Below are 25,915 nucleotides of genomic sequence, written 5' to 3'. Positions count from 1 at the left end.
TAGTATTTAGCATCCAATAAAAAAGGTGGTCAGTGGATGGGTAGACTCATGAATATTTCATGCATTATAGAGTGTACACAGAAAAATAATGCTCATGGAAATTAGGCCTGAAATTTAAAAATCAAAAGTCCATACATACACCGTTCTTCACCAATAAAATCTTAAGTGCACAGAACGTCAGAGGCAGAAGGGATCTTAGAGATATCTAGTCCAATACCCTTATACTGCATGGAGGAGGAAACAAACCCAGAAAGAAAGGACTTGCCCAGTGGGGCCCATGGATCATCACAGGATCATGGAATTTGGAGTCAGAAGGGACCTTAAGAATCATTTAACACAGACTCCCAATTTTATACAGGAAAGAATTGAAGCCCAGAAAAGGCAAGTGAACTGGCCAAGAGTACACAGGTAGATTTAAATTTAGAAGAGCCCTTAGAATTCATTGTCCAACTCTCTCATTTTATAGATAGGGAAGCTGAGACTCTGCTATTAGAAGGGACTGGCCCAAAGTAATCAAGTGGCTGAGCCAGAAGCCATCAGCCAAAGGCAGCTTTGTACATTTTTCTTTGCTTGTCCAATGCATACACTCTCTAAGTTCTGGCTAACCATGGAAGTTTTTGAAATCAAGTCCCAGGCCATGAGATTGATGAAGAGGGGAAGGACATGAGTAGGCACTTGAAGTCTACTCAGAGATGCAGATGGTCTGTAAAAACAAATTCATCCTAGAGCATAATTCTTCTGAAAATGGCATCCACCCAACAAAATCTTTGGATATGAAACTAATTTAGCCCTAAAGGGCATCTCAATGGGTTGGAAAGGTGGAAAAATTACAGCATGAAGAACAATGGTCTAGAATACTGAAAGGGCCTCAGAACCAAGAGAAAAAAAACACTGTCCTAAATGAGTTCATTGAGAACCATAATCTCAGAGAAAATTAGAGGGGGAAGGGACTTCAGACATCATCTATTTTAACCTTCCCATCTGTGAAACTGAGCCTCAGAGAAGAGAAAGAACTAAAAGGGAGTTGGAAAGGGTTATATAATAAATATATCAACAAGCAGAAAATAGCTTAATACAAATTGAATATTTTATGTAGGAGGAGGCATGAAGCATCCAGCAAAGGTAGCTAAGGAGGGTTTCTGAAAGGAAGCATTCTAGACTAAAGAATGAAGGAAGCAGTGAACGAGGATTTGTGGAAAGGTAGAAAGACGGCATTCTAAATTACAAAAACAGACACAGAAAGGAGCAAATTGAGGGGGACAATGAATTAAGGTTTTGTCACTGTACTGGAGACAACACATAAAAGGTCCTGATCTAAGATTCAAGAGACTGTATTCTAGTCAAATGTGGCCACTAACTTGCTGTGTAACCCTAGAAAATTGCTTCCACTCTCCGAGCCACAGATCCTGGATGCGTAAAATGAGGAGAGTGGGGAGAACAAGAATAAATTTGCCTCTGAGATTCCTCTCAGCTCTAACAAATGGCTGTACGGGGGAGTCTTGAGCAATGAGACAGAGGCCAGGTACTGGGGAGCCATTGTGGATTCACAATCTGCCAGAATGAGGAGTTGAGATTTCACAATGAGCAATAAGGGTGTTCCATTTAGAAAACTACAATCCTCTGTTATGGTTACAACCCCCAACAGAGAGGATTGCTAAACTGAGAGACCTTTTCCTTTGTTCATCTCTCTTTCCCTCTCTCTCTAATGAAGTTCATGCTTCAAGTTAATATGCTTCAGCTCTCAAGAGGAAGATTTCAGCATGTCAGAGGAACCAAAAAGGGCTTCACAGAAGTTTCTGATCTCCTTTGAATTCAACAGAATATGTTGTGGCGCCATGTTATGCATTTGCTTTCTCAGCTCGGCATTCCATATGCCCTTCTGTTGTACAGCTGGATCATTGGAAGATCAGAGTTCAAACACAGAACTGAGGAAGGGGTCCTAGAGACCACATAATCAAAGAATCGCAGCCCTCACTAGCCATCTAGTCCAACCCATACCCAAAAGGAACATCGACTACAAGATCCCCAAACATAAGCAGTCACGAAGACCTCCAACGAGGGGGAGTACTTGATGGATGGCTATCAAGCCCCTCCCCTCAGTCTTTTCTTCTCCAGAAGTAGAGTGCCCAGGTGTGTACGATGATCATCATGTGACGTGGACCCAAAGCCTTTCACCATCCTGGCTGTCCTCCTCTGGATATTCTCCAGCTTAAACTGTACACAGTAAACCCAAAGAGGTCTGATGAGGGCAGTGTACAGTGAGACCCACCTTCTTATTCCTAAGAAGCTAGGCCTCTTTCATCGTAACCAAAGGTGGCTGTTGTTGGCCAGTCGTTTTTCAGTCACGTCTGACTCTCTGTGACCCCATTTGGGGTTTTGTTGGCAAAGACACTGGAGTGGTTTGCCATTTCCTTCTCCAGCTCACTTTATAGATGAGGAAACTGAGGTAAAGAGGGTTAAATGACTTTCCCTGGATCACACAGATAGTAAGCGATTGAGCCCATGTAGCCAAAGACAGCATTGTTAATTTGGTCTAAACATATATATATACATACACACACACACACACACACACACACACACACACACATATATATATATATATATATATATATATATGTGTCCTCATTTTCTAGTTCCTCCAGGAAAATATGTCATGGCAATAATAAGAGAAATGGCCTTCCAGAAAGGTAGGGCAGCTCAAGGGGCAGTATCCAGGTCAGCTGGAACAGAGATCATACCACAGAGAGTAACATGAATTGAGGCTAAAAAGTCTGGCTGATTTTAATTCTATATATTTCCCATATGTCCCCTCTTCTCCACTCACACAGTAACTATCACAGTTCAGGCCCTCAACACCTCTTGCCTGGGCTATTGCACTAGACCTGTTGTACTCCCAGCCTCCAATATATCCCCAAGCTGGCCCATCCTCTACACATCTGCTAAATTAATAGACCTAAGGCAGGTGTCATCACCTTCCCTCCATCCCACCCAAGATGCCTCAGCAGCTTTCTAGTGCCTCTAGGGTAAAATACAAAGTCTTTTGTTTGGCTTTGAAAGCCCTGCACTCTCCAGACTCATTCCACTTTACTCCCCTTCATTCACTTTGTATACCAGCCAAAATGGTCACCTTGCCTCCCCCACTTCCCATATACAAGCCCGCCTCTTCCATCTCTGTGTCTTTGCTCACATCTGAGCCCATTGAAAGTTCACCTCAATGGTGATACCCTACAGGAGGCCTTTCTTAATCGCCTCAATTGGTGGCACTCCCTCAACAGCTAACTTCAATTGGGATTTCTTCTGTATGTATTTTATAGTGACTTATTTGTGTTTTCTCCCAATAGAAAGCAAGCTCTTTGGAAAGCAGGAATGCTTTCACTCTTGTTTTTGTTTCCCCACCACCTTGCACAGAGACCAGCACATACATTGTAGGTACTTGATAAATGCTGACTGAAATGAACAAAATCAAAAGTGAGGGTGACAGCAGAACATAGAAGAATGTGGGATAGCTCTTGGGAAGGGAGGAGGGGGAAGGATACAGGGGGAAATTCAGAGGATTTTTTTAAAAAGTATATCAATAATATACATGTACTACTTGAACTCTGAAGAGTTCAAGTAATATTTTATTATATTATTATATCGATAGAGAGATCTCTATGTATAAAGAATATAGAGGGCTAAGTGCCTCCCTGAGCCTCATCTGTACAAGGTGCAATTTGGAGTAGATGACTCCAAAGGTTCCTGAGAGCTCTAGTATTACATGACTAAGTCTCCATGTTGATAATTATGATATCGTCTGACATCCCTGGGCTTCAGGCCCCGCCTATTACCACTGGGGGCCTCCAAGTCTTGTCCAAAGAGCTACAACTCCCACACGGGCCTACAATGACTGACGTTGTTAAAGAAAGCAATTACTCACAAAAGCATGCTAGCTACTGACTGAAATGACCTTTTTGCAACAGAGCAACTGTGAGAAAAAAGTGAAAATTAGTTGAGGATGAGCTGATATCTCTATGTCGCTACATGTCTTACTATGATCTGTAACATTATAGCTGAATAGCAAATCATTGGCGGAGAACAGAAATTACCAGCTCTAACACCTGCATTACTTGGTGATGTTGTTGTTGGGGTTCCCCCTCCCACTAAGGAGTATGTTTTTCCTGTTCTGCTCTCAATAATAACCACTCTGGACACCAGAGAATCTCTAAGTTGGAAGGGATCTCAGAGGCCCCTCTATAACATGTATTATTCCTCTCTTCATTTGGAAGGGACCACATGCTATCTAGTATTATTTATCATTTCTTTTTGGGTATAAGTTGGGCCCCTTGAACAAAGCGATTGACAGAGGTACTCAGTAAATGCCTCATCATTTGAATGTCAGGTTGGAAAGGAGCTCAGAAACCATCCAGTCCAATTCCATCATTTTATGAAAGAAGAAAAAGAGGGTGAGAGAAGGCAAAGAGACTTGCCTATGCTCACATACCTAGTAAAAAAAGCAGAGCCAGAATTGAAACCATGCTCCTCCACAGTCAAATCCACTATGCCTTCTCCTCCATCATGTCAACTAAAGCTTTCCAAAAGAGGGATGGGAAAAAGAGACAGAATAGTTCATAAACTTTCTCAAGATCAAATTTCGATTCATAGCAATAAAGGGCAATTAGCATGAGTAACCTTCAAGTCTAGGTTATTCTGTAGAATTTGTTGAGAGCATGGCCTGTTTTCTCCCCTCTCCTCTCTCTCTCATCTAGCATACTGCCTGGCACATAGAAGGTGGATAGTTAAAGTCTGCACTTGAATCTTCAGGTGCCCTATCATTCAGGACCAATTTCCCCTTCCCATTTCCTAGTAGCTGGTGTCTCTTCTACCTAAGGACTTTCTCTGCTGATCTCTCCACTCTCTCTTTCCTTTGCTTAAGAAGCAGCCCTCTGAAACTCCAATGTATCTCTCAATAGTAATTGAAAGGGCAACAATCCCAAATGGCATATTTCAGTCTTTTGATGTATGAAAAGTCCACACTTTGCCAAGGGAGTAGTAAGTAAACTTTGAAAGTCAGATTTTCCTCAAGTAAATACTTGAGGATAACAGAGAAATCTGCCAATGATCTATGGGATAAAATCACACGACCTATGGACTAGGGGAGTCTTTGAGAAGTTTATTGATTTCTGACCTTTACCAATGTAGAAGAAATACTATGCCCTCTCAGCTCTGTTTGAGCCTCAGGGGGTGGAGCTTCTCTTTTAACAAAACATTTTATGTCAAATGATTATACAGCCATATGATATTTTGATATTAATATTCATAACATTCAGCTGATTTGCAAAGTTATTCATGAGTGGGGAGACTGGGTTGTCATAAGCCTACAGGGTTTATGACAACTCTCTGTGGGCTTTCTGCAAACTGGGAGAACTTGTATTCCATTTCACCACGGGAAGATTTCATGGAAAAAGTCCAGTGCTGAATCCAAATGGGGGAGGGATTGCCTATAAATTATAAGACCCTCCAGATTGTCTACTTTATAAATGGCATTGTGCTGAGTACATCAAACCCCGCAACACTGCAGAGCTTCTGAATGAGATCCACTATCACTCTAAAGATTATACCTAACTATGCAAACAGGAGAAAACCCAACAGATGAAGATGCTGATTGCTCAATCTATGGTATGTGCTTGGATAGAATGCACATGAAGTTCATCCACAAGCACATCTTACACAGATGTGGCAAAAGAACAGATGACTATGCTCAGAATTGAAGAAAAGGAAAAGGGTGGACTATATTGTCTTGGGGGGGGGAAACAGTATTTAAGGACCTGCAGCTTCTCCCTGAGAAGCAAAATTCCACACTAGTGACACTAATATTCTTGTAATGATATCATATGACTACACATTATTAAATACTATAGTCTCTAAAAAATCAAACTGGTGCATCACCCAGCGGGCAATAGAGAGACACATGAAGGACATCAGCAGACTTCAGGATGCTACCAATGATGAACTGTGTTCAAAAAGCAACCATAAGATTCCTACTTAACCTACATGCCAAAAGATCCCTAAGGAGGGAGACAGCTGCTGAACCGCAGTCATATGTCCCAACAGCCAACCATGTTCCTTTCCTGAGTGTCCCTTACCGCAAACCACAGACCAAAACCAGGGATTAAGCCCTGAATTGAAGTATAAATTCACATCAAGAGAGAGAACCTTGACAAGAAGAGAGGAAGCACTGATTTAAGCCCAGAATAACAATTACTTCCATTGCTACCTCTACTTTCTGAATGATAAAACTGTTAGCAAGGCAAGTGGAGAGAATTCATCATGGACTCCTAGTAGAATTAGACTTGTAGCAGATGTGTGGACAGTTGAAGATCCTATCACTGAAATGTCCACTCCACGCCACCTTTGCGATTTGCAGCAGGACAGCATCATTCATCTCCTCCTTCTGGCTGGAAGTTTATTGTATACTCCCACAGAAATATCACATCTCATTATCTCCATTCATATTCACCCTGATATCCTTTGTTTATATTCAGTCAATTAAGTCATAAAATGTCTTCGTTTCACAAGTTGGGTGATTTGTGCCACTTCTTTGTCATTCCTATAGCTTCCACCCTAGTTGAAGTCCTCACCATCTAATGAAGAGATTATTGCAAAATCTGCCCTAGCTGTTTGCCTGTCTTCTACCTCTGTTCCACCCTATTCACCACTACAAGATTCATCTCACTAAGACATGTCTGTTAGGTCATTTCCTCGCTGAGATTTCAAAAGGACTCCCTATTACCTATTGACTTCAGTATTTTGTTATCTAAGCAGCCATTTCCACCTATAATTCAGGTACTTACAGCAGCAAAAAACATTATGTACATATATATGTATGTGTGTGTACACACACATACATATATATGTACATGTGTATACACAAATAGAGATGATGTATATGTCTATACATACACATATATATACATGTAGACATATACATAGTCTTAGTAAGCAGATACTTTTAAATAATAATATTCTAAGCAGTATCCATGAGACAATCAAAAGCTCAAGTCTCTGAAATATCTTAACGTGATATAGTAATATGTCTCACAATGACATAAAGTAATATGTCTCCCACTGTACTAGCTCATAAAATATTTAAAGAGGCCATATCCACAAAATTGCACATAATTCAGTTGAGATGACTATCAGGGAAAATTGGATAAATTATGCAGCATCATCTGTCTTTTTAAAAAATATATTAAAATTTGAGTTTAAGTAACCAAACCAAATTGTTAGCTGTACTCTATCATTAAAGCCTAGTGCTTCAACATAAATAGATGTTAATATATAGGTAATGCACAGCAGTATAATTACTTCCTATTTGTCAATTCAGATTAACAACTGTCTGGGTAAATTAACTAGCATTACGCAAGATGTGGTTCTGTTCTGAAACTCTTCAGTGCCAGCACTTTCACTGAGGCTCAATTATACCTTTACTTATTCCACTTAACCCTCAAAGAGATCTGCTATTAAAAAAAAATCCACACACTTCCCTCCTAATCTAACTCGGGCCAAAAGGATTGTTCTGTCAGGGGCCTGCTTCCTCATATGCAGAGCACAAAGTGTGTATTGCCAGAGACAATGCACACGGATGATGCCAAGCAGGCTCCTTGCCTGGCCAGCAAGAATAGCAGTGCTCTCTGGGCAGAGCCCAGATCAGGCTCTGGAAAATGAAGTTGACCAGGGCACTTAACAATCCAACAATGCTGGCATGCACAGCTCCAAACAACGTCAACCAGGGGGGCAGCTAAGTGGTGCAGTGGATAGAATACTGGCCCTGAAGTCAGGAGGACCTGAGTTCAAATCCGGCCTTAGACCAACCACTTGACACTTACTAGCTGTGTGACCCTGGGCAAGTCACTTAACCCCAATTGCCTAAAAATAAAATTAAATTAAAAAAAAAATGTCAACCAGCTCTTCAAATGGGATCACAGAATGCAGAAAGGTCACCATCTTCTCCCACCTGCATGCTGAAAGATAACATGGTATTGATTTTGAAAAAAGAAGATTGGGCTTAGAGTCAGAAGACCTGGGTTTGAGCTCCACCTAACCTACGTGATAACAGCAACCATGGGCCAATCAATTAGTCATTTGAGGCTTAGTTTCCTTTTCTTCAAAATGCCACTAATAATCCTCGCACCACTACCTTGTCATATTTTAAGAAGACCAGTGATAAGTCAGAGAGCAACCAGAGGAGGGCAAGTAGGATGACAAACAGTGTTGAGATCATGCCTGTAAGGAATGATTGAAGGAACTGAGGCTGTTTAACCTGCAAAAGAAAAGAGTTAGTTGGGAGTGGGAGGTAGAAATAGGGGTGAGCGAGAGGACCAATAGCTGTCTGCAAATATTTAAAGAGATGTCAAATGGAAGAGTGATTACACTTGTGCTTAGCCTTTTGGCTATTGTTGTTCAGTCATGTCCAACTGTTTGTGACCCCTTTTCATTGGGGTTTTCTTGGCAGAGATACTGGAATGGTTTTCCATTTTCTTCTCCAGCTCATTTTACAGAGGAGGTACTGAGGCAAACAGGGTGAAGTGACTTGTCCAGGGTCACGCAGCTAATAAGTGTCTGAGGCCAGATTTGAAAACACGAAGAAGAGCCTTCCTGACTTCAGGCCTGGTGCTCTGTCCACTGTATCACCTTGCTGCCCTCTGCTTAGCCTAAGAGGGTAAAAATAGGGACAAGGAGGGGCAGGCACAAAAGGCCAAATTTTGGTTTTGATGTGAGGAACAACAGTGTAATAATAAGGTGGAGGTCTTTCTCAGGAAGAAGCGACCTTCTTCCCCTTCACTGGGGATCCTGATGCAAAGGGTGGATGACCACTTGATTGATATAATATCAGGTGGACTCTTGGTCCAAAGGCCTCTGCATTATCATGCAACTCTGAGGTCCTATGATGATCTGCCCTCTAACACAAAATTAAGATTCTCTTATGTATTTGATACAAGAATGCTCACATCAGCAGAACATCTTTTCTTCCCTGCTGAACCTCTGCTCAGGGCTAGAGTCTCTCAGGCTCAGATAATAATTCTCCTTCCTGACCCCATAAACTACAGATGTGAGTCCAGGCTTTTGTGCCCAGCTTCTAATCCTGGCTAATCCTTTCCAGTGAGACTAGCACATTCTAAAAGATTTATTATAACAGAAAGTCTATCTTTCTCTTCTATTCCACACAACAGGGAAGAAATAATCTCTATTTTGTTAACATATGATATAGGTCAGTAGAAGGTTGGCTGGACTGATATCTTCTTAGAACAGTTTTTCTTTTCAAGTATTTCTGTTCTGGTGAAGCTTTTAAAGTAGTAGTGGCAATATTTAACTTTTCAAAACATAGATGGCTATTTATTCCCAGGAAATAATGTGCATAGAGGCCACAGCAATTTAATCCAATAAGCATTGAATAACCACTTTCTGTGTGCAAATCACTGTGCTAGGTGCTGGGAATACAGACAAAAATGAATCTGTCCCTGTTCTAGACGAATTTACAATGGATAGTGGGAAATCCAACATAAGCCCTGATAAGTGTACGCATATCAATCTGAAAATGGAAGGAAAGAATCTGAGCAGTAAGAGATCCAGAAAGGTTTTAAGCAGGAGTGGGGTACCTGCAGAGGTCACATGGAGCCTTCTAGGTCCTTGGGTGCAGCCTTTGACTGGGTCCAAGTTTTACAGAACAAATCCTTTTATTAAGGGGATTTGTTCTACGAAGCTTGGATTCAGTCAAAGGGTCGAACTTGAAGACCTAGAGGCCCTGGTTTGGGAAAAGAACACGGCCATGAGTGGGTTGGGGTACGTGGATTCTAAAAGCCTTTCTTGTGCTAAGCTATCATATGTGTCCCAAACAAGTAGGGTAATTCTTCCCCTATATTATTTTCCTTTCAGGCAGGTCACTTCTCTGACTTTTTCTCTTTTTATCTACTAAATTTTGTAAGTTTGAAATAATCACTATGAAAGGATAGCTGACAACAGCTTTTCAGATACCCCAAGATAATCACCTACAGAAATAGCTATCAATAGATGTGTGTCTTCACTTTCACCAGCAAAAATTTGGGAAAGTAAGTATGTAGATAGATAGATATAACTGTATAGATCTATACAGATATACATGCATATATATACACAGATATATATATATAAGTATACATACATATATATATATATATATATATATATATGAGAATACACACATATACAGTATATATGTATATACTTTCATTTTCCTAACTTGGGATTTATAATAATTATAATATAGTCATTATGTTAACATATTATACAATATATAATTATATAAATATAGCTACACAATATAATAAAATATTATAATATAGTTTTGCTTCTCTGTGTGGGTAGGAAGGACTCCCTACCTACCCCACCCCCACCCCCATCCTGGCCCTGAGCAGACAGGAAGGCCTCCCCCACCCCCAACCAATCCAACCCAGACCTAGAAGAACAAGATTGACCTTTCAAAAATCTATGCCAAAGATTGCTAAATTTAACCTCTGACCTCATGATTATGTGGTAGAGGTCTTGGAATTAAGGAAAATAGGAACAACATAGTATAAATGAGGTAAACTTTGTAAACCTTAAAGTGCTATATTCATGCTAACTATTACTATTATAACTGTTTAAAAAAAAACTCACCTCCAGATATTACTACTAATTTTGGGGGACCTACTTATGTCCCAGCTGCTTGGATTTACACCAGCCTCAGAAGCAGACCTGAATTCAAACTCCCTTACAAGCCTGGGATCAGCCCTCCGACTCCTTAGCTAAGGTGCTGGTAGCCCATCAGTAACTGTGTTTTTGTCTTTTTTAAACCAAGGACCAAATCTTAGTAAATACAGCCTCAGATACCTAAGCTTAGTTTGTGGGGCTATATATTTATCACAAAAGGTAGCCATTTACTAAGCATTCCCTTCTGAGTGGCAGGAAAAAGCATTTCTATCCCATTTTCCTCATTCAGTGCTACAGATATTGATGTCTCCATGGGACAGATGAGGAAACTGAGGTACAGAAGTTAAGTGATCCAGCACTCTATCCATAATACCATGCTGACTTTTTGTATGCCGGCTATGTAAATGCCACTAAGCTAGGCAGTGGGGGAAAAAAAAAAGATAAAAGGCCAGTTCCTGACCTCAAGGAGCTTACAAATGAATGAATTCAGCCATTAGTTGAAGGAATAAAGGAACAAATACACAAGTGAAATAATGGAAATCTTAGAGCAACACAATGACAGGGGATTCTTTTTTTGTTTGTTTTTTTTTAAATATTTTTTTTTACAAAACACACAAAAAGCAGAATTTTAAAAGAACTTTTTAATAAACAGGAATATCATTTCAGTTAATTATAGATCCATCCATTTGGGGGGGTGCTGTGGGGGGCTGTGGGGGGTAGGGGTGGGGCAGCAGTATGGAGAGATCCTCATCATATATATGTGGTAATCAGTCCTTTCTCCCTCCCTTGTCCTTTCCCATTTGCTCAGTCCTCTAGGTCTTCAGAGAGAACAAAGTTCACAGTTCAAGATCTTCAGGTAGTATGGTAGTCATTGCTTTTAGGTGACACAGCTTCCCAAAGGGAGAGGTAGGAGTAGATGGTATGTGGAGGTTTAGTTCCCCGTTTCCAAGAAGTGAGAAAGTTCTGATGGCAATAATGATGGTGATGGTAAAGTCTCTTGATTTTGCTTTCAAAAAAGGATTAAACAGTGGTAAGTGAAGGAAGGAGGGAATGAAGAAATCTTCTGACTCCCCTTCCGGAGAGTCAAATTTGTAAAGAGTGAAACAGCCAGAGTTAGAAGAAGGGGAGAGCTGGCGTTTGTACCTCGGAACTGGCCGATTACTTTGCCGGCTGAGTGGGAGGCTGCTGAGCCTCCTGGCATTGCTCTGCCACCCTCTGGGCTTGGGCTTGGGCTTGGATTTCGACTTCTTCTTCTCCTGGTGGCTCCCTCTAGGCACTTCTGCATCGTGGGGTACAGGTGCTGGCAGCCTTCCATGCCGAGTCGGATGCCTTCCGCCCAACGATCGGAGTCGCAGCCCTCTCCGCCGCCCAACAGGCCGGACACCGGGTTGCTCGCCGGCATAAGTGCCACGGTAAGGCCAATCGCAGCCTGCTGCTCCTCATATAAGACCGGATCTAAGAGCCAGGCTGAATTGGCGCCCGGAGGCAGGGCCAGGCCACAGCCCGCCACAAGGTCGAACATCTCAATGCCGGCGTCTGCCAAGGCCACAGATGCCGCCGTGATACCAGCACCCAAAGCTGAGCCACCATCCTGGAGCACCAGAAGAGACACCTCGAGCAGGATTCTGGGGTAGCGCTGCAACTGCACCGCCGGCACAAGCGCCTCCTGAAGGGCCAGGCTCAGCTCCTTCTCGTTGCTGTTAGAAGGAGATCTCCGGGGGCCCGGGGTTGAGAAAGGTGCCCGGCGGAAGTCGCATACTAGACGGCCTTCGAGCCCGATCGGTGGCTCCCCACACTTGGCCTGGCGTGGGCCCTGCACAGACACCACGAGCTTGGTGTCCCCCGACTCCAAGTAGGCAGAGCCGGTGGCCTGGCTCAGGTGACCCGCCCTCACATACACAGGCTGCTGGCGCCGAGGGTCTCGAGTAGGGATGTATTCCCCAGTATACACCTTTAGCGCCTGATCCGGAGGCGCATATAAGATGGGTGACTGTGACTTCTCCGGACCTCTGATGCGTCTGTGGTCTCCCGGCATAGCTGCCTAGCAATGGCTGCTTCTGTTTTGCCCATGTCACGTGCCCCTTCTTGTGCCAACGACGCTGTGACGCATGGAAACTGTTATGGTCTCGAGACTCGAGATTCTCACCATTGGCGCCCGCCCTGCACCGTGCTCTGCCCCTCCCTCCCCACATACATGTCTTGTAGTACGAATATAACCACCATCAGGGCCCCCGAGATCATCGAGTCCAACCCTCTCCTTCAGGAATAGGAAACTGAAGCCCAGGGATGGGAAACAGAGACGTAGAGCTGGAGGGGACGCCATAGACCAGCTAGTCCAAGCTGCTCGTTTTACAAAGAAAGAAACCAAGCTTCCCAGAGAGCATGGCCTTTAGAATTCTACATTTACAGTGAAGCCCTTAGAACATCCCCAATTTCCACATAATAATGATAATAAAAAGAGCCACTGTTTCTCTCTCTCTCTCTCTCTCTCTCTCTCTCTGTTATATATAAGGTATATGTGTGTATATGTGTGTGTGTGTGTGTGTAGAGAGAGAGAGAGAGGGGAGAGAGAGAGAGAGAGAGAGAGAGAGAGAGAGAGAGAGAGAGAAATGTATATATGGTATATATGTGGTATGTGTGTATGTGTATGTATGTATATGGTTATCAAACCACTTGACATATATTACTTTTAGCCTTATAACAACTCTGTAAAGTAGGTGCTACTTGCATATAAAGAAACTGAGACCCATGCAGGTTAAGCAGCTTTTTAAGAACATAGATTTCAAGCTGAATAAAACCTCCAAGTCTAACCAGTCCAACCCCCTTCTTTTGCAGAAGAAGAAACTGAGGGTCATGGAAGAGAAATGACCTAAGACCAGAAGATCATTCATTTAGAGCTGGAAGGGGTCGTAGAGACCATCTAAGCCAATCTGCCTTCTACCACCCTTGTTTTCCAAGTCAAGTTTTAGCTGTTTCTCTTGCTGAAAATTCTTATTTTCAGTGATCACTAGGAAAGATACCAACTCTGAGATCCTCATTTAGAATTTTTTTGGCTTATTTTGAGGAGAAGTCCCTAATACCATATTATTCTTTACCTTACATTTCATGGGTAGTCGTGAAACTCAAGTTCACTGACAGTGGCCAAACTGCTGATGTGCCTCTTTTTACCTACCTAGGCTAGCCTAGGTGACCCATGATCCTCTGGAGGAGGAAAGGACCCCAGAGGCCATCTAGCCTAACCTTATCATTTTCAGAGAAGGAAACTGAAACCAAGGAGTCACCTGCCCAATGGCACACATAAGATCATAAAGGTACAACTGCAAGGGATTCTGGGATCATTCAGTCTAAGCCCCTCATTTTACAGATGAGCAAAATGAAGCCCAGGAAAGAAATCACATGGGCCAAGGTCGCACAGGTAGTAAGCTGGGTTTTGAACCTATGTCCACAGATCCCAAATCCAATATGCTTTCATTGCACCACATTCTTTAGAAAGCATTTTATTAAACACCTAATATATTTGCCAGGGAATATCTTAAGTGCTAGAGACACAAATGCAAAAAATAAAATTGTTCCTGTCCTCAGGCCATTACAAGTCTTTCCAATTTGGCAGGGCCTACCAGAGTTTCCATTTAACTACAGGAGCCCTGAAGCTCAGGGCCTTCTTCATGACATGAAATACATTTCATACTAAAAGCAGTGAGCATGAGAAGCCATATGGTAGAATAAATAAAGGGGCTGGCTTTGGATTCAGAAGACCTGAGCTAAAATCCTGCCTTTTACATATACAGGCTATGAGAACACAAGCTAGTTATAAGCTTTCAGTATCTCAAGTACATCTCTGAGACAAAAGATTACAAAGGAGTTGTCAGGTCAATGGAGTTTTCACATAAGAAATTGACTAAAGCACTGAATTCACATGACTAAACATACATATGGGTTCATGCACTCACATACATACTAATAATCAGACTACAATTGATTCACAGGTAATTAGTGGTGGAGTCAGTTCTCAAATTTTGGTCTTTTGTCTTCACTACTAAGGATCAGAAATATGCGTGCACCAAATCCTCATTTCTCTCTCTCTCTCTCTCTCTCTCTCTCTCTCTCTCTCTCTCTCTCTCTCTCTCTCTCTCACACACGCACACACACACACACACACACACACACACACACACGCGCTCACTTGCACCCAAAGGAACTTGAACCCAGGTGTCCCACTTTGCAATTCAATGCAATTTCCCACTGCCAAGATTGGAGGTAGTAGTCCAATATGTCTCCCAGGGAGTCTTATTTTTTAAAAGTTTTATCTTCTCGACCAAATGTGTGAAGTTGATCTCCTCTAGCACCTTCTGAAAACTGTCCTCAGTTAATGAAGTCAAGGAAAACATAAATTGACTTTTCAGCAAACACCTTTTTTTCAATGCTGTACCTGTTCAATTTTAGATTGGGACCATATTTAAAAATTTTCCACTCAGAAGGAATTCACAAGATCTATGCTTATGTTATTCCCTCTAACCACTTAGAATGGAAAAAGAAATCTTTTAAAAAGATGTTTATTGCTTTCGTGCAAAATGAGAAACTGAATTCAAATGATTCCCAGTACAAACCTTGAGAGTTGAAAGTACATTCAGCAGTTTTAAAATTCCAAGTAATAATAATAATGTTCAGTGATTTCATGGTATTTGTACTATTTCAAAAGTACTTCTTCCTGATCCTCACTTCTCCCTGGGCCAGGGCTGTTTGGAATTGGCATTTCCCATCTGTTAGGTGGGGAAACTTAAGTTCCACAAACAGGAATTGTTCTAGGCAACTTCCATGATGCCCTTCTTGTATGCATCATTCCCCCCTCCCCTTCAAGTGAATGATGACGATCACCCAAGTCCCATATGGGGGACACAGTTTTCCTCTCTCTAGCTGCTACATGACCACAGGAGTGGTTTGAAGTAGCAAAGCCAGGATTTGAACTCATGCCTTCCATTGTACCACGCTGCCTGCCTTTCAACCATAAGTAATAATTATATTGCACATTTCCATAGTCATTTAAAATCTACAAAATGCTTTCCCTTTTGTTGTTTATCCTTCACAACCCAGTGAAAATAGGTAGGGAAAATATTATTATCCTCATTCTACAGATGAGGACAACTGAGGCTCAGAGAGATCAAAGGTCTTGGCCAAGGCTAAATGGACAGCAAATGTTGGCCCTGACACTTCAATCTGGGTACTGAATTCAAGTCCAGTACTTTCCCCACTAAACTACAGCTACATCTCTCACCGTTCAAAAGACTGTTAGCTCAGCCATTAATGAGTGTTTTGGGGTACATTATTTCTCTCAAGGCTTTATTGAGCATGTATCACATAAGATTCTAAGCTAACTGGGAGAAACAAAGGTACATAAGACAGGGTCCCTCTATATGTACAGACCAATGGGAATGATAAGTAGATCACTTACAAACTTGAATATGATAAGCATACAAAACAAGTGTAAGGTGGTATGAGGTCACTTGGAAAAGAGCTGACTTGGGGATGGGGAGGGGTGCAGTGTTCAGGAAAGGTATCATAAAGGAGGTGGCAAGTAATACAGTTTTAGGCCCGCCCTCAAAATAAGTACAAAAAACACTCCAAATGAGAATTCCAGAGTCAGCCCCTTCCCCAGTGATCAATGAAAATATGAATTTTAAGAATGGAAATGTTCAATTCGTGGCATGGGAACCAAGGTGATGGAAAATTTGAGCTTAGTCATTCTTCTCTGTTCATTATTTCTTTGCCAGTGTTACATTCAAGGGGATTGATCATTTAAAAATTTACTCTTTAGAAATAAGCCTTAAAGGGGGGCTGGGCAAGGGGGGGCAAGGAGGAGAGGGAAAGAGAGGGAAATGTTTTTTGCTACATAAATAATTAAACCAATGCTCAGAGCCCAAGACTTTCTAAAAGAGCTTGTGAAATTTTCTGGGGCATTCTACCAGAGCTGTTGAATTCTTTCCCAATGATAGTCTCATCTTGCAAAACAAACAAACAATGAAAAAGGGAAAGGAAAGGAAAGAAATCATAGGTCAGTTGCTTTCCAAAAATTTTTAGTGTCACAGAAACAAGTTTGAGGAAAAGGCGCTGTTTAAGATCTGACATGGACACGAATCTTACAGGATTCAGTCAGGATGAGAGGGCACGGCGTGGAGAGCTTGTAATTCCCACTGGGGGAATGAACGCCCACACTGACGAGTTCATACAATCATTGAAGTACGAGTACAGTGTGTCCCAAAAGTCTTAGTACAGTTTAAGCTTTAATAGCTTAAAACTACACAAAGACTTTTGGGGCGCCCTGTATGTGGATCCCAGGAGCGTCGATGTAGAGCTGGAAGGCGACCTCACAGTCCACCTAGACCAAACCCCTCATTTTACAGAGGAGGAAACTGAGGCTCATGAAGTGAAGTGACTTGCCCAAGGTCACACATAGGATAAGAGACTCATATATACAGAGCTGGAAGGTGACCTCACAGTTCATCTAATCCAGCCCCCTCATTTTACAGAGGAGGAAACTGAGGCCCAGAAGGTGAAGTGACTTGTCCAAGGTCCCACATAGAATCCTAGATCTAGGGCTGGAAGAGACCTCAGGGGCCATCCAGCCCAATTCCCACATTTTACAGATGAGGAAACTGAGTTCCAGTGAGGGCAAAGGAATTGCTCAAAGTCATACATGGGATCAGACTCATATAGGTAAGCTGGAAGGGACCTTTGTGGTCATCTAGTCTTACCCTCTGATTTTACAAATGAGGAAACTGAGGCCCAAAGATTGGATAAGACTTACCAACATTACACTTAGGATCATGGACTCAGAGATCTAGAGTTGGAAGGGACCTTAGTAGTAATCTACCCCAGCCTCAACATTGAGCAAAAGTGACTTGCTCAAGGCCACACATAGGCTCAAAGGACCCTAGATCTAAGGCATGAAGGAACCTCAAAGGTCATATAATCCAACTCCTCTTTTGACATAAGAGGAAACTGAGGCCTAGAGAGGTTAAGGAGTTTGATGAAGATCAGACAGGTAATATGGGATACAATATGATTCCTTTTTTTTAAAGGCTCAGTCCAAAGGAGATGCCTTGGAACCAGGCAAATTCCTGACCCATCTGACCCTTAGATTCTTCCCCACAGGGCAGAAGCTTTAGAAACTCCAACTGAGCCAAAGGCTAATTTCAAGCACATCCAGCTTTTTGCTGATGTGAAAGAGAACTGGCCTGACAATGGAAGACTCCATAGACCCCCCTGCTTCATTGATTCAGCTTGGTCTGATACAAGAAGATATGACTAAAGTTGCGGGGATGGGGAACCTGTGGCCTCAGGGTCACATATGGCCTTCTAGGTCCTCGGATGTGGCCTTTTGACCAAGTCCAAGTTTTACAGAACAAATCCTTTTATGATGGGGATTTGTTCTGTGAAGTTTGGATTTAGTCAAAAGGCCACACTTGAGGACCTAGAGGGCCACATGTGGCCTCGAGGCCGCAGGCTCCCCACCCCTGGAAACCATCCCAACTGGATGCCACTTTGGCTTATCTGGACCAGCTGTGGCTCACTGAGTCCAGCTTAAAGGGCTCTGGAAACCTTAAAAATGACTGTGATCATTCATATATAGTTGTCATTTATACATATATATATATATATATATACATATATAATATACATATATATGTATATACATAATAGAAAGGAGCGTTGAGTTCATCTAATCTAATTCTCTCATTTTACAGGAAGAAACAAAGGTCCAAATTAGGTAAAGTACTTCTCTAAGATCATTCAATGAACAGCACAGCTTGGGACCTGAACCCAGGTCTGAGACCCAGAGAGCAAGAACTCTCAGCAGTCAATTCAGTTCAATCAGCATTTAAGCTGGTATTTGTGGCAAACGGTCAGCTAGATACAAGACCAAAAAGAAACGGTCTCTGTCTTCAGGGAGTTTAAATTCTACTGGGGGAAAGCAAAACAACATGTGCATATAAAGTAAATAAGATACTTCAGGAGAGAGCAAAATAACACCTGGCGGAAGGTGAGAGAAAGGATCAAAAGAAGCTTCTGGTAGGAGGCACCTGAGTTGAACACTGAAGAGGACTTAGGGATTCTGAGACTTGGAGATGAAAAGAGAAAATATTCCAGGCTTGGGGAACAGCTTGTGCAAAAGCATGGAGGTGGTAGATAGAATATTGCATACAGGGAACAGTAAATAGGCCGGTTCAATTAAAAGACCAAGTACATGAATGGGAGTACAGTATAAACAGTTTGGAAGGACAAGTTAGATTGTAAAAGGCTCTAGATACCAGTTGTGGCATTTATGTTTTATTCTTGAGGCAATAGGGAGCCACTGAGGCTTCTGGAGAATGGTCAAATATGTACTTTAATAACATCACTTTGGCAGTTGTGGAATAGATGGAATAGAAAGAGGAGAGATGGGAACAAATAAAGAGGCTATGGCAATAGGTCTGGGTGAGAAGTGATCAGGCATAAAGTACAGTAGTAGCCATGTGAGCAGTGAGATGTGGGAGGATGCCAGATAGCATTTCCTCCTCCATAACATATTTTCTTAAGAGAACTGCCTTGAGCACTAAAAGTGACTTGCCCAGGGTCACACAACTCATGTTGCATCAGAGGCAGATTACAAAATAGTTTAAAAAATCATCCGACTGGAAAGGGAAAGAATACAGCTTTGGCATGAGAAGTTAGGTTTGGAATGCAAAGAAGCAAAAGTCCCAAGATCCTCCAGCTTTTCTTCATGAATAATCTTCCCAAAGATGTCACATCTGGTCATTATTCACACAGCGCCCAAGACATGGTCCGCACCTGCCAGCTACTCCATTATCGTGAAAATAAGCTACTGCCCCATGTAATTTATCCTCAAAGAGTGGGACAATTATGTCAGCCCACATGTTCCCTCTTGGCTGTGTGTCAGCTCCCCAGCATCTTGAAATGTCATCCTTGTGGCTTCTCAACCCAAATGGCCCACCTGTTTATGACAGCCAGAGAAGCAGAATGGTATTGTGGGAAAGAGGACTTGGGCTGGAACATAGGCTCTGTTATGGAATATCCGGGGGCTTTAAAGTAGTTGCTTAACCCCACTGGGCATTCTCATTTACTTGTTAAAAAAAAAAAAAGGGCAGGGGAAGGAGAAGGACAGATAAGCTCTATGATCCTTTCTAGTTCAAAATTCCATAATCCTATGCTCCTAGTGAAGAAAGGGAAATCCAGTTTCTTATCAATACAGACAGATACCTGTGCAGGTCAGCCACATCTCTGGCCATGTAGCAGTTTCACAGCCTGGAACGCCATGCAAAGGCACAAATCACCTACAGGCATACCCTTTTAGGTCACCTTTGGACAAATCTGGTAGGATCTCAGTCCAAAATGATACCAATTCATCTGTCCACTGAACAAGACTACATATCAATTTGGGGGATGCTCCTCTGATGCCCCTGGATTTATTCGTCCTCCTATTTGAACTATTGAACTATTAAACAAGTCTTTTGGGACTAGGGATCACAAGGTTCTGCTAGCTTCCAAAGGTTCTATGGAGGAAAGCACAGCTCCAAAAGCCCTTGGCTTTCAACTCTTTGAAGACATTCATTCCATTCAGAATGAACTCTATTCCTTGACCTGAAATTTCATGACATTTGGGGAGACAATTTATAGGTTTCAGAGGCTGTCATCAATTCCCTCACCAGCCCCCAATCAGTAAGTCAACAAACGTTTATTAAAAGTGCTGGACACTGTGCTAATAAGAAGCTGGGAATAAAATGAGAAAGACAAAAGCAAAGCCTGCCCTCAGGGAGCATACTTTCTATTGGGAGAAAGGCCATGAAATCATTGGATACATACAAGCTCTATGCAAAGTCCACAGGAGGTAATGTCAAAGGTAAAGGCACTAGCAGCTGGGGAAACTGAGAAATGGCCAATGCAGAAGGTGGAATTTAAGCTGAGACTTCAGGGAAGCCAGGAGGTCAATTGGGAGAGCATTTCAAGCACTCAGGAGGGCCAATGCAAAGGCATTCAGTTGGGAGATGAGGTATTCTGTGTAGGAAACAGCAAAAAGGCCAGAGACTTGGATCTTAGGATATAGGAAATAAAGTCAAGTCTAAGAAGTCTGCAATGAGAGGAAAGGGCCACATTGTGAATGGCTTTAAATGTCAAACAGGATTTCATCTTTCCCTGGTATTCTAAGTTGGGGCCAAATTTGTCAGCTATTGTGAAGAATGGTGCAGTAAAATGGGCCTGAGAAGATCAGGGCACAGTCAGACCTGGGTTTGAGGCCTAGCTTTACCAGGGACCTCACTAATGAACATGACTAGGTCACTATCTGTGTCCCTTCCCCTCTCTGGGCTTTGAGTCCCTCACATGTAAAGTGAGGAACAGGGATTAGAGGATCTTCAACACCCCTTCCGCTTCTAAATGCTATGATCTCCCTCTAGGCCTCACTTTCCTTAAATGTCAAAGGAAGAGACAGGATTAGCAGATGTCTTCAGCCACTTACAACTTGAAATCCTAGGAGCCCTCTCAGAACCTCAGGCTCTTTCTCTGTCAAATGAAGGATTTGGGCTCAATGAACTGTAAGGTCCCTTCCGGTTCTACTATTCTCTAATGCAGGCATTGGGAACCCCTAGGGCAGGACAAAGCTTGGAAGAGGGGGGGCATTTGGCTATATGAAAAATAGCCTCATTATTTTATTTCTCATATGAATGGACATGGTAATGCCAGAATGTATTTCCCACTTCATACTGAATAGAGTACAAGGGGTACCAGGACAAAAGAAGCTGCACAACCCTGTGCTAGGGAGGCTCAAGCAGCAGCTCCCACAAGAGGCTCATCTTGCATTCCCCAGTTATTAAAGTCCCCTTTTCTGCCCCTCAGGATCATCAAATATCAAATCTATGGACCTTGTTTTATGGATGAAGAAACTGAAGCCTGGGGAAGGGAAGGGACTAGCCCACGGGGGGGGGGGGGGAACCTATGGCCTTCTAGGTCCCCAGGTGCAGCCTTTTGACCGAGTCCAAGCTTGACAGAACAAATCCTTTTGTTCAGAGGATTTGTTCTGTGAAGTTTGGATTCAGTGAGAGGGCCACACTGGAGGATCTGAGGGTCACATGTGACATCAAGGCTGCAGTTTCCCCACCCCTGGACTAGGCCAAAGGATCCAGGTAATAAAGAAGAGAGCTGGGATTCAAACCTGGGTTCTCTAATGCCAAATTAAGTGCTCTTTCAACGATGCCACCTTGTCTTCTGTCTACATTTTGGATTGATTTAGCTGTGCCCCAGTAGAACATAAGCCCCTTGAGTGCATGGATTGTGTGTGTGTGGGGGGGGACACCAGGTTTGGCTCTGGATCTCCAGCCCCTAGCACAGGGTCTGCCAAATACTTTTGGAGCTGACTGATTTCCATAAAGCTTTAGAGATTAACAAGTATGGCTGCCCAAAGGCCCAGATTCCTAAAGTCTTTGAAAGGAGTAAGAGGGCTACCAAAAGACTAGTGACTCCAGTGGCAATCGGGCTTACCGACTTCTCCTTCCAGAGTCCATTTTGTACCAGGCTCATGCCTGCTGCTTCTGTACAAGTTCACAGCAGGCAAAATGTGTTAGGCTAAGTCAAGTATAACCAAAGTGCCACCTAAGACACATGTGATCTCGAGAATAACACAACATACTGTGATCAACTCTAACTCCCAGCATGCAATATGTCTGTGGTTTACATGTTGCTACATTGATGAAGCAGGTTGTGGATCTGGCTAGATAAAGGAGAGTAGGAAGAGTGCGGGATTTGGAATTAGAAGACCCAAATTCAAATCATGACTCTGCTCTTTATCTGTGTGACCTGTCCCAAATCATTTTAACTCTCGGTTTCCTTATCTTCAAAATAAGAGAGTTGGACTCAGTGGTCTCTAAGGTTCTCCCACTTCTAAATGTTTGGGCCCATGAGGAACATGCCAGTCAACCAATGAATCCCTAGCATACCTAGGCAATGTGTGAGGAGTGCAAAGACCTCCATTTTGAATCCTGGACACAAATCGGACACAGCTTGGTCTCTAAAAGAAACCAGGGCCTGGGACTGAGTAGATGGCTCAACTAGAAAGAACAATAGCTTAGAGATCAGGACATTTGTTTTTGAGTCCTGGCTCTGTCTATTAGCAGGCAGTATGAATGTGGGCAAGCAAACTGGTTGCTTTGCTCCTCTGAACCTCAGTTTCCTCACATGGAAAATGGGATAATATTTATATGGGCTCAGAGGGGTTTGGGTGAGGAAAGTGCTTGGTAGATTAAAAAGAATTCACTTCTACCTGCTGAGGAGGAACCTGAGGAGAAGGCACTGGGGTTCAAAGGACGGGAACAAAGAATGCTATCAAGACCACTTAGACTAGGCCCTCCAGAGCCCTGCTAAAGGAATCCCCAGCAGGAGTATGGCAGAAGTGCCAGAAAACTGACCTTGGGATCAGGACCAAAGGCAAGTCAAACCACCTTCCAGAGCCTCAGTTTTCTAATGTGTAAAATGGGAATCCAGTCCAATCCAATTCAACAAGTATTTATCAGCTGCCCGCCACAAGCCTTGCATTGTGGGGCAGGCAGTTGATAAACTTTTATTGAGCGCCTACTATGTGCCAGGCACAATGCTAAGCGCTAGGGATGCAACAAAAGGTAAAAGACAGACCTTGCTCTCAAGGAGCTCACAATCTGATGAGAGAGACAACATGCAAACATTTATGTACAAACAAGTTATATACATGTAAGATAAATAGGAAATAATAAACATAGGGAAGGTACTCGTAATAAGGGGGATTGGGAAAGCCTTCTTATTCAAGGCAGGATTTTAACTCAGACTTGAAGGAAGTCAAGAGGCCAAAATAAGGAGGAAGAACATTCCATGCATGGGGGACAACCAGTGCAAATGCAGGAAGAGCCGGGAGGCCAGTGTCACAAGGTACATTAACTGAGGGCACAGCGATCCCATTACCTGGCTCATGGGGCCATTGGGAAATAAGTGCTTTACAAAGCTTAACACAGCTTTGGAAATGATGCTCTAGAGCTACAGGGCCCAGAATTCAAGCATTTCAAGAAATGAATGCCAAGGGTCATTTAGGTAGGGCCAATTTTTCTCAGCATGTGAATTCCCCCCTGGACTTTGACAGGACCGTGATAGTGTCTCCAAAGTCTCCAACCTCCCCCTCCTCCGTCCAGGTAGGAACGTTCTCACTGGCTGGGTCCAGTTCTGTGGTCTCTCAGTCTATGCCTTTTTTTTTCCTTGAGGTACAAAGAGCAGAAAGTATTTATCATTTGGCAGCCTCTCCATTAAATACTTTGTTTCTCGGGGACAGAATGAAATAGGCCAGTGAAGTTCAGCCAATTTGTCTTCTGATACCTTTTATTGGCTCGTTAATGATGAATTCATTTTAACATTCAGCCCCAGAACCTAATTCACAATTGCTCTTAATGTAAATGAGGCTTTGTCCCCTCTTGTCCCCTCTTCTGAACCATCATAAATCAGGTCTGGCTGCCTAGAGCGCTGACAGCCCAGGCAGAGGCCAGCTTCAGAGGGAAAGGATCCACTGTAGATAATGATAATGATGATGGAAGAGCAGAGGGAGAGGAAGAAGGAGAAGGGAGGAGAAAGAGATAAAGAGAAAAAGAAGAGAAAGGAAGAAGAGGGACGGTAGAAGAAGAGAGAGAAAGGAAGAAGAGGAAGAGGGAAGAAAAGAAAGAAAAAGAGAAAGGAGGAGAAAGAAAGAGATGAGAAGAAAGAGAACAAATGGAGAATAGAAAGAAGGGGAGGAGAGAGATGAGAAAAAGGAAGAGGGAGATGGAGGGAAAGAAGAAGCACAAGGAAGGAAGTAGAAGGAAGAAGGCTAGAGGGCAAATAGCAAGAATGAACATGGGCAAGGAAGTAGAATAGTAGGAGGGAAGAACAGGAAATAGGAGGAAAAGGGAAAGAGAAGATAAAAGGAAGAAGGAAAGAAAAGAGGAGTGTGAAAAAGCATAGAGAAGAGAAGGAGAAGGGAGGAAGAAAGCAGAAAGAAGAGGAGGCAAGAGCTTTAGGGAGCAGTCATTTGGTAGAATGAAAAAACCCCATGAAATAGAGTCTGAATATCTGGATTTGAGCCCCACTCCTTTTTGTACCACCTACTTCCAGGGACCTTTTGAGAAAAGTGCTTTGTAAACCTTGAAAAATGCTAGAGAAAGGTGAGTCAATCAGTTAACAGGCATTTATTGACCACATACTAGGGATACAAAGAAAGGCAAAAACACTGTGCCTGCCCCCAAGGAGTTCACATTCTAACTGGGGCTAGGAGGGTAGCACAAAGAAGGACATGCAAACAACTAGGTACATACGAGATATACACAGTATCAATGAGAGGGAAGGGGTGGGGAGTAGGGGATGAGGTAGAGAGAGAATGGGAAAGGAGACTATGATCCCCTGTTACCATTGTCTTTTTACAATTCTCTTTTTGTCTATCAGCTACCACCAGTAGCTAACAACCAGTGCACTGACACAGCAAAAGCAGCCCTGAGCCCAGCCTCTCTGCAGAGAGGATCAAAGGGAAGGTCTACAAATAACATGCTGCCGTTCTCCCTAGCATTGGTTAGCACCTGGTAGCTAGCCTGAAGACCCCTGGTCTTTGGGAAGAGCACTTCCCTTTGAGAGATTTAGGTCAGCAGCCTCTGAGAGTAACACCCTTGAAGAACGGTCAGGTTGTTCCCAAGCAGTGTTTGGTGCCTTGTCCTGCTTCTTGTGTGTGAGGGCCTTGTGCCTTGGCCAAGCCTAACAGCCTGTCTGCCAGCCCATCTTGTCTTGTCCTCAGGGACAAGGATCTAGGATCTTGCGTTTGACCTTTACCTCCCTAGGCCTCAGTTTCCTCTTCTGTAAAATGAGAGGGTTGGCTTGATGCCTTCTAGAATCCCTTTCAGCTCTCAAACTATGAACACCTAACATCTCCAATAAATGTTTATCTAATCTCTGCTTGAAAATCTCCAGGGAGCCCTCCCCATCCCTGACGGCCCAGGACAATCCCATCAAAGCATCATATACCATTCGACTTCCTCCTTGTATTGGGGAAAATACAGAGAAACAGAGCTGTTCACCTACCATTTTCTCCATGTTTCAAATCCATTTTGCCAAAAGTGCTCCATAGAAATCCCCTCTCCTACCAGTGAACTCATCTTCCATTAGGATGGCTAATAAAAACACG

At 42.9% G+C, this 25,915-nt stretch overlaps 2 protein-coding genes across 4 annotated transcripts in view; both read right to left on the bottom strand.

Annotated features, from left to right (window-relative positions):
• FGF13 (fibroblast growth factor 13) overlaps positions 1–25,915 on the bottom strand; it is a 499,700-nt gene that overhangs the window by 366,295 nt on the left and 107,490 nt on the right. The gene's annotated exons all lie outside the window — the stretch shown is intronic.
• LOC110197724 (exosome complex component MTR3-like) lies at positions 11,424–12,742 on the bottom strand. The gene has a single exon (XM_020971766.2). The coding sequence runs from the start codon at positions 12,740–12,742 to the stop codon at positions 11,717–11,719; it is 1,026 nt and encodes a 341-aa protein (XP_020827425.1). The 3' UTR covers positions 11,424–11,716.

Source organism: Phascolarctos cinereus, unplaced genomic scaffold, assembly GCF_003287225.1.
Source record: "Phascolarctos cinereus isolate Bilbo 61053 unplaced genomic scaffold, phaCin_HiC Scaffold_8;HRSCAF=390, whole genome shotgun sequence".
In the NCBI taxonomy this organism is placed as follows: Eukaryota; Metazoa; Chordata; class Mammalia; order Diprotodontia; family Phascolarctidae; genus Phascolarctos; species Phascolarctos cinereus.
The sequence above is the reverse complement of the archived record's forward strand: the minus strand, read 5'-3'. Positions and strand labels throughout refer to the sequence as shown.

What these genes read in the sequence shown, in the direction of transcription:
- LOC110197724 (XM_020971766.2), bottom strand. Translation starts at nt 12,742, where the DNA reads ATGCCGGGAGACCACAGACGCATCAGAGGTCCGGAGAAGTCACAGTCA.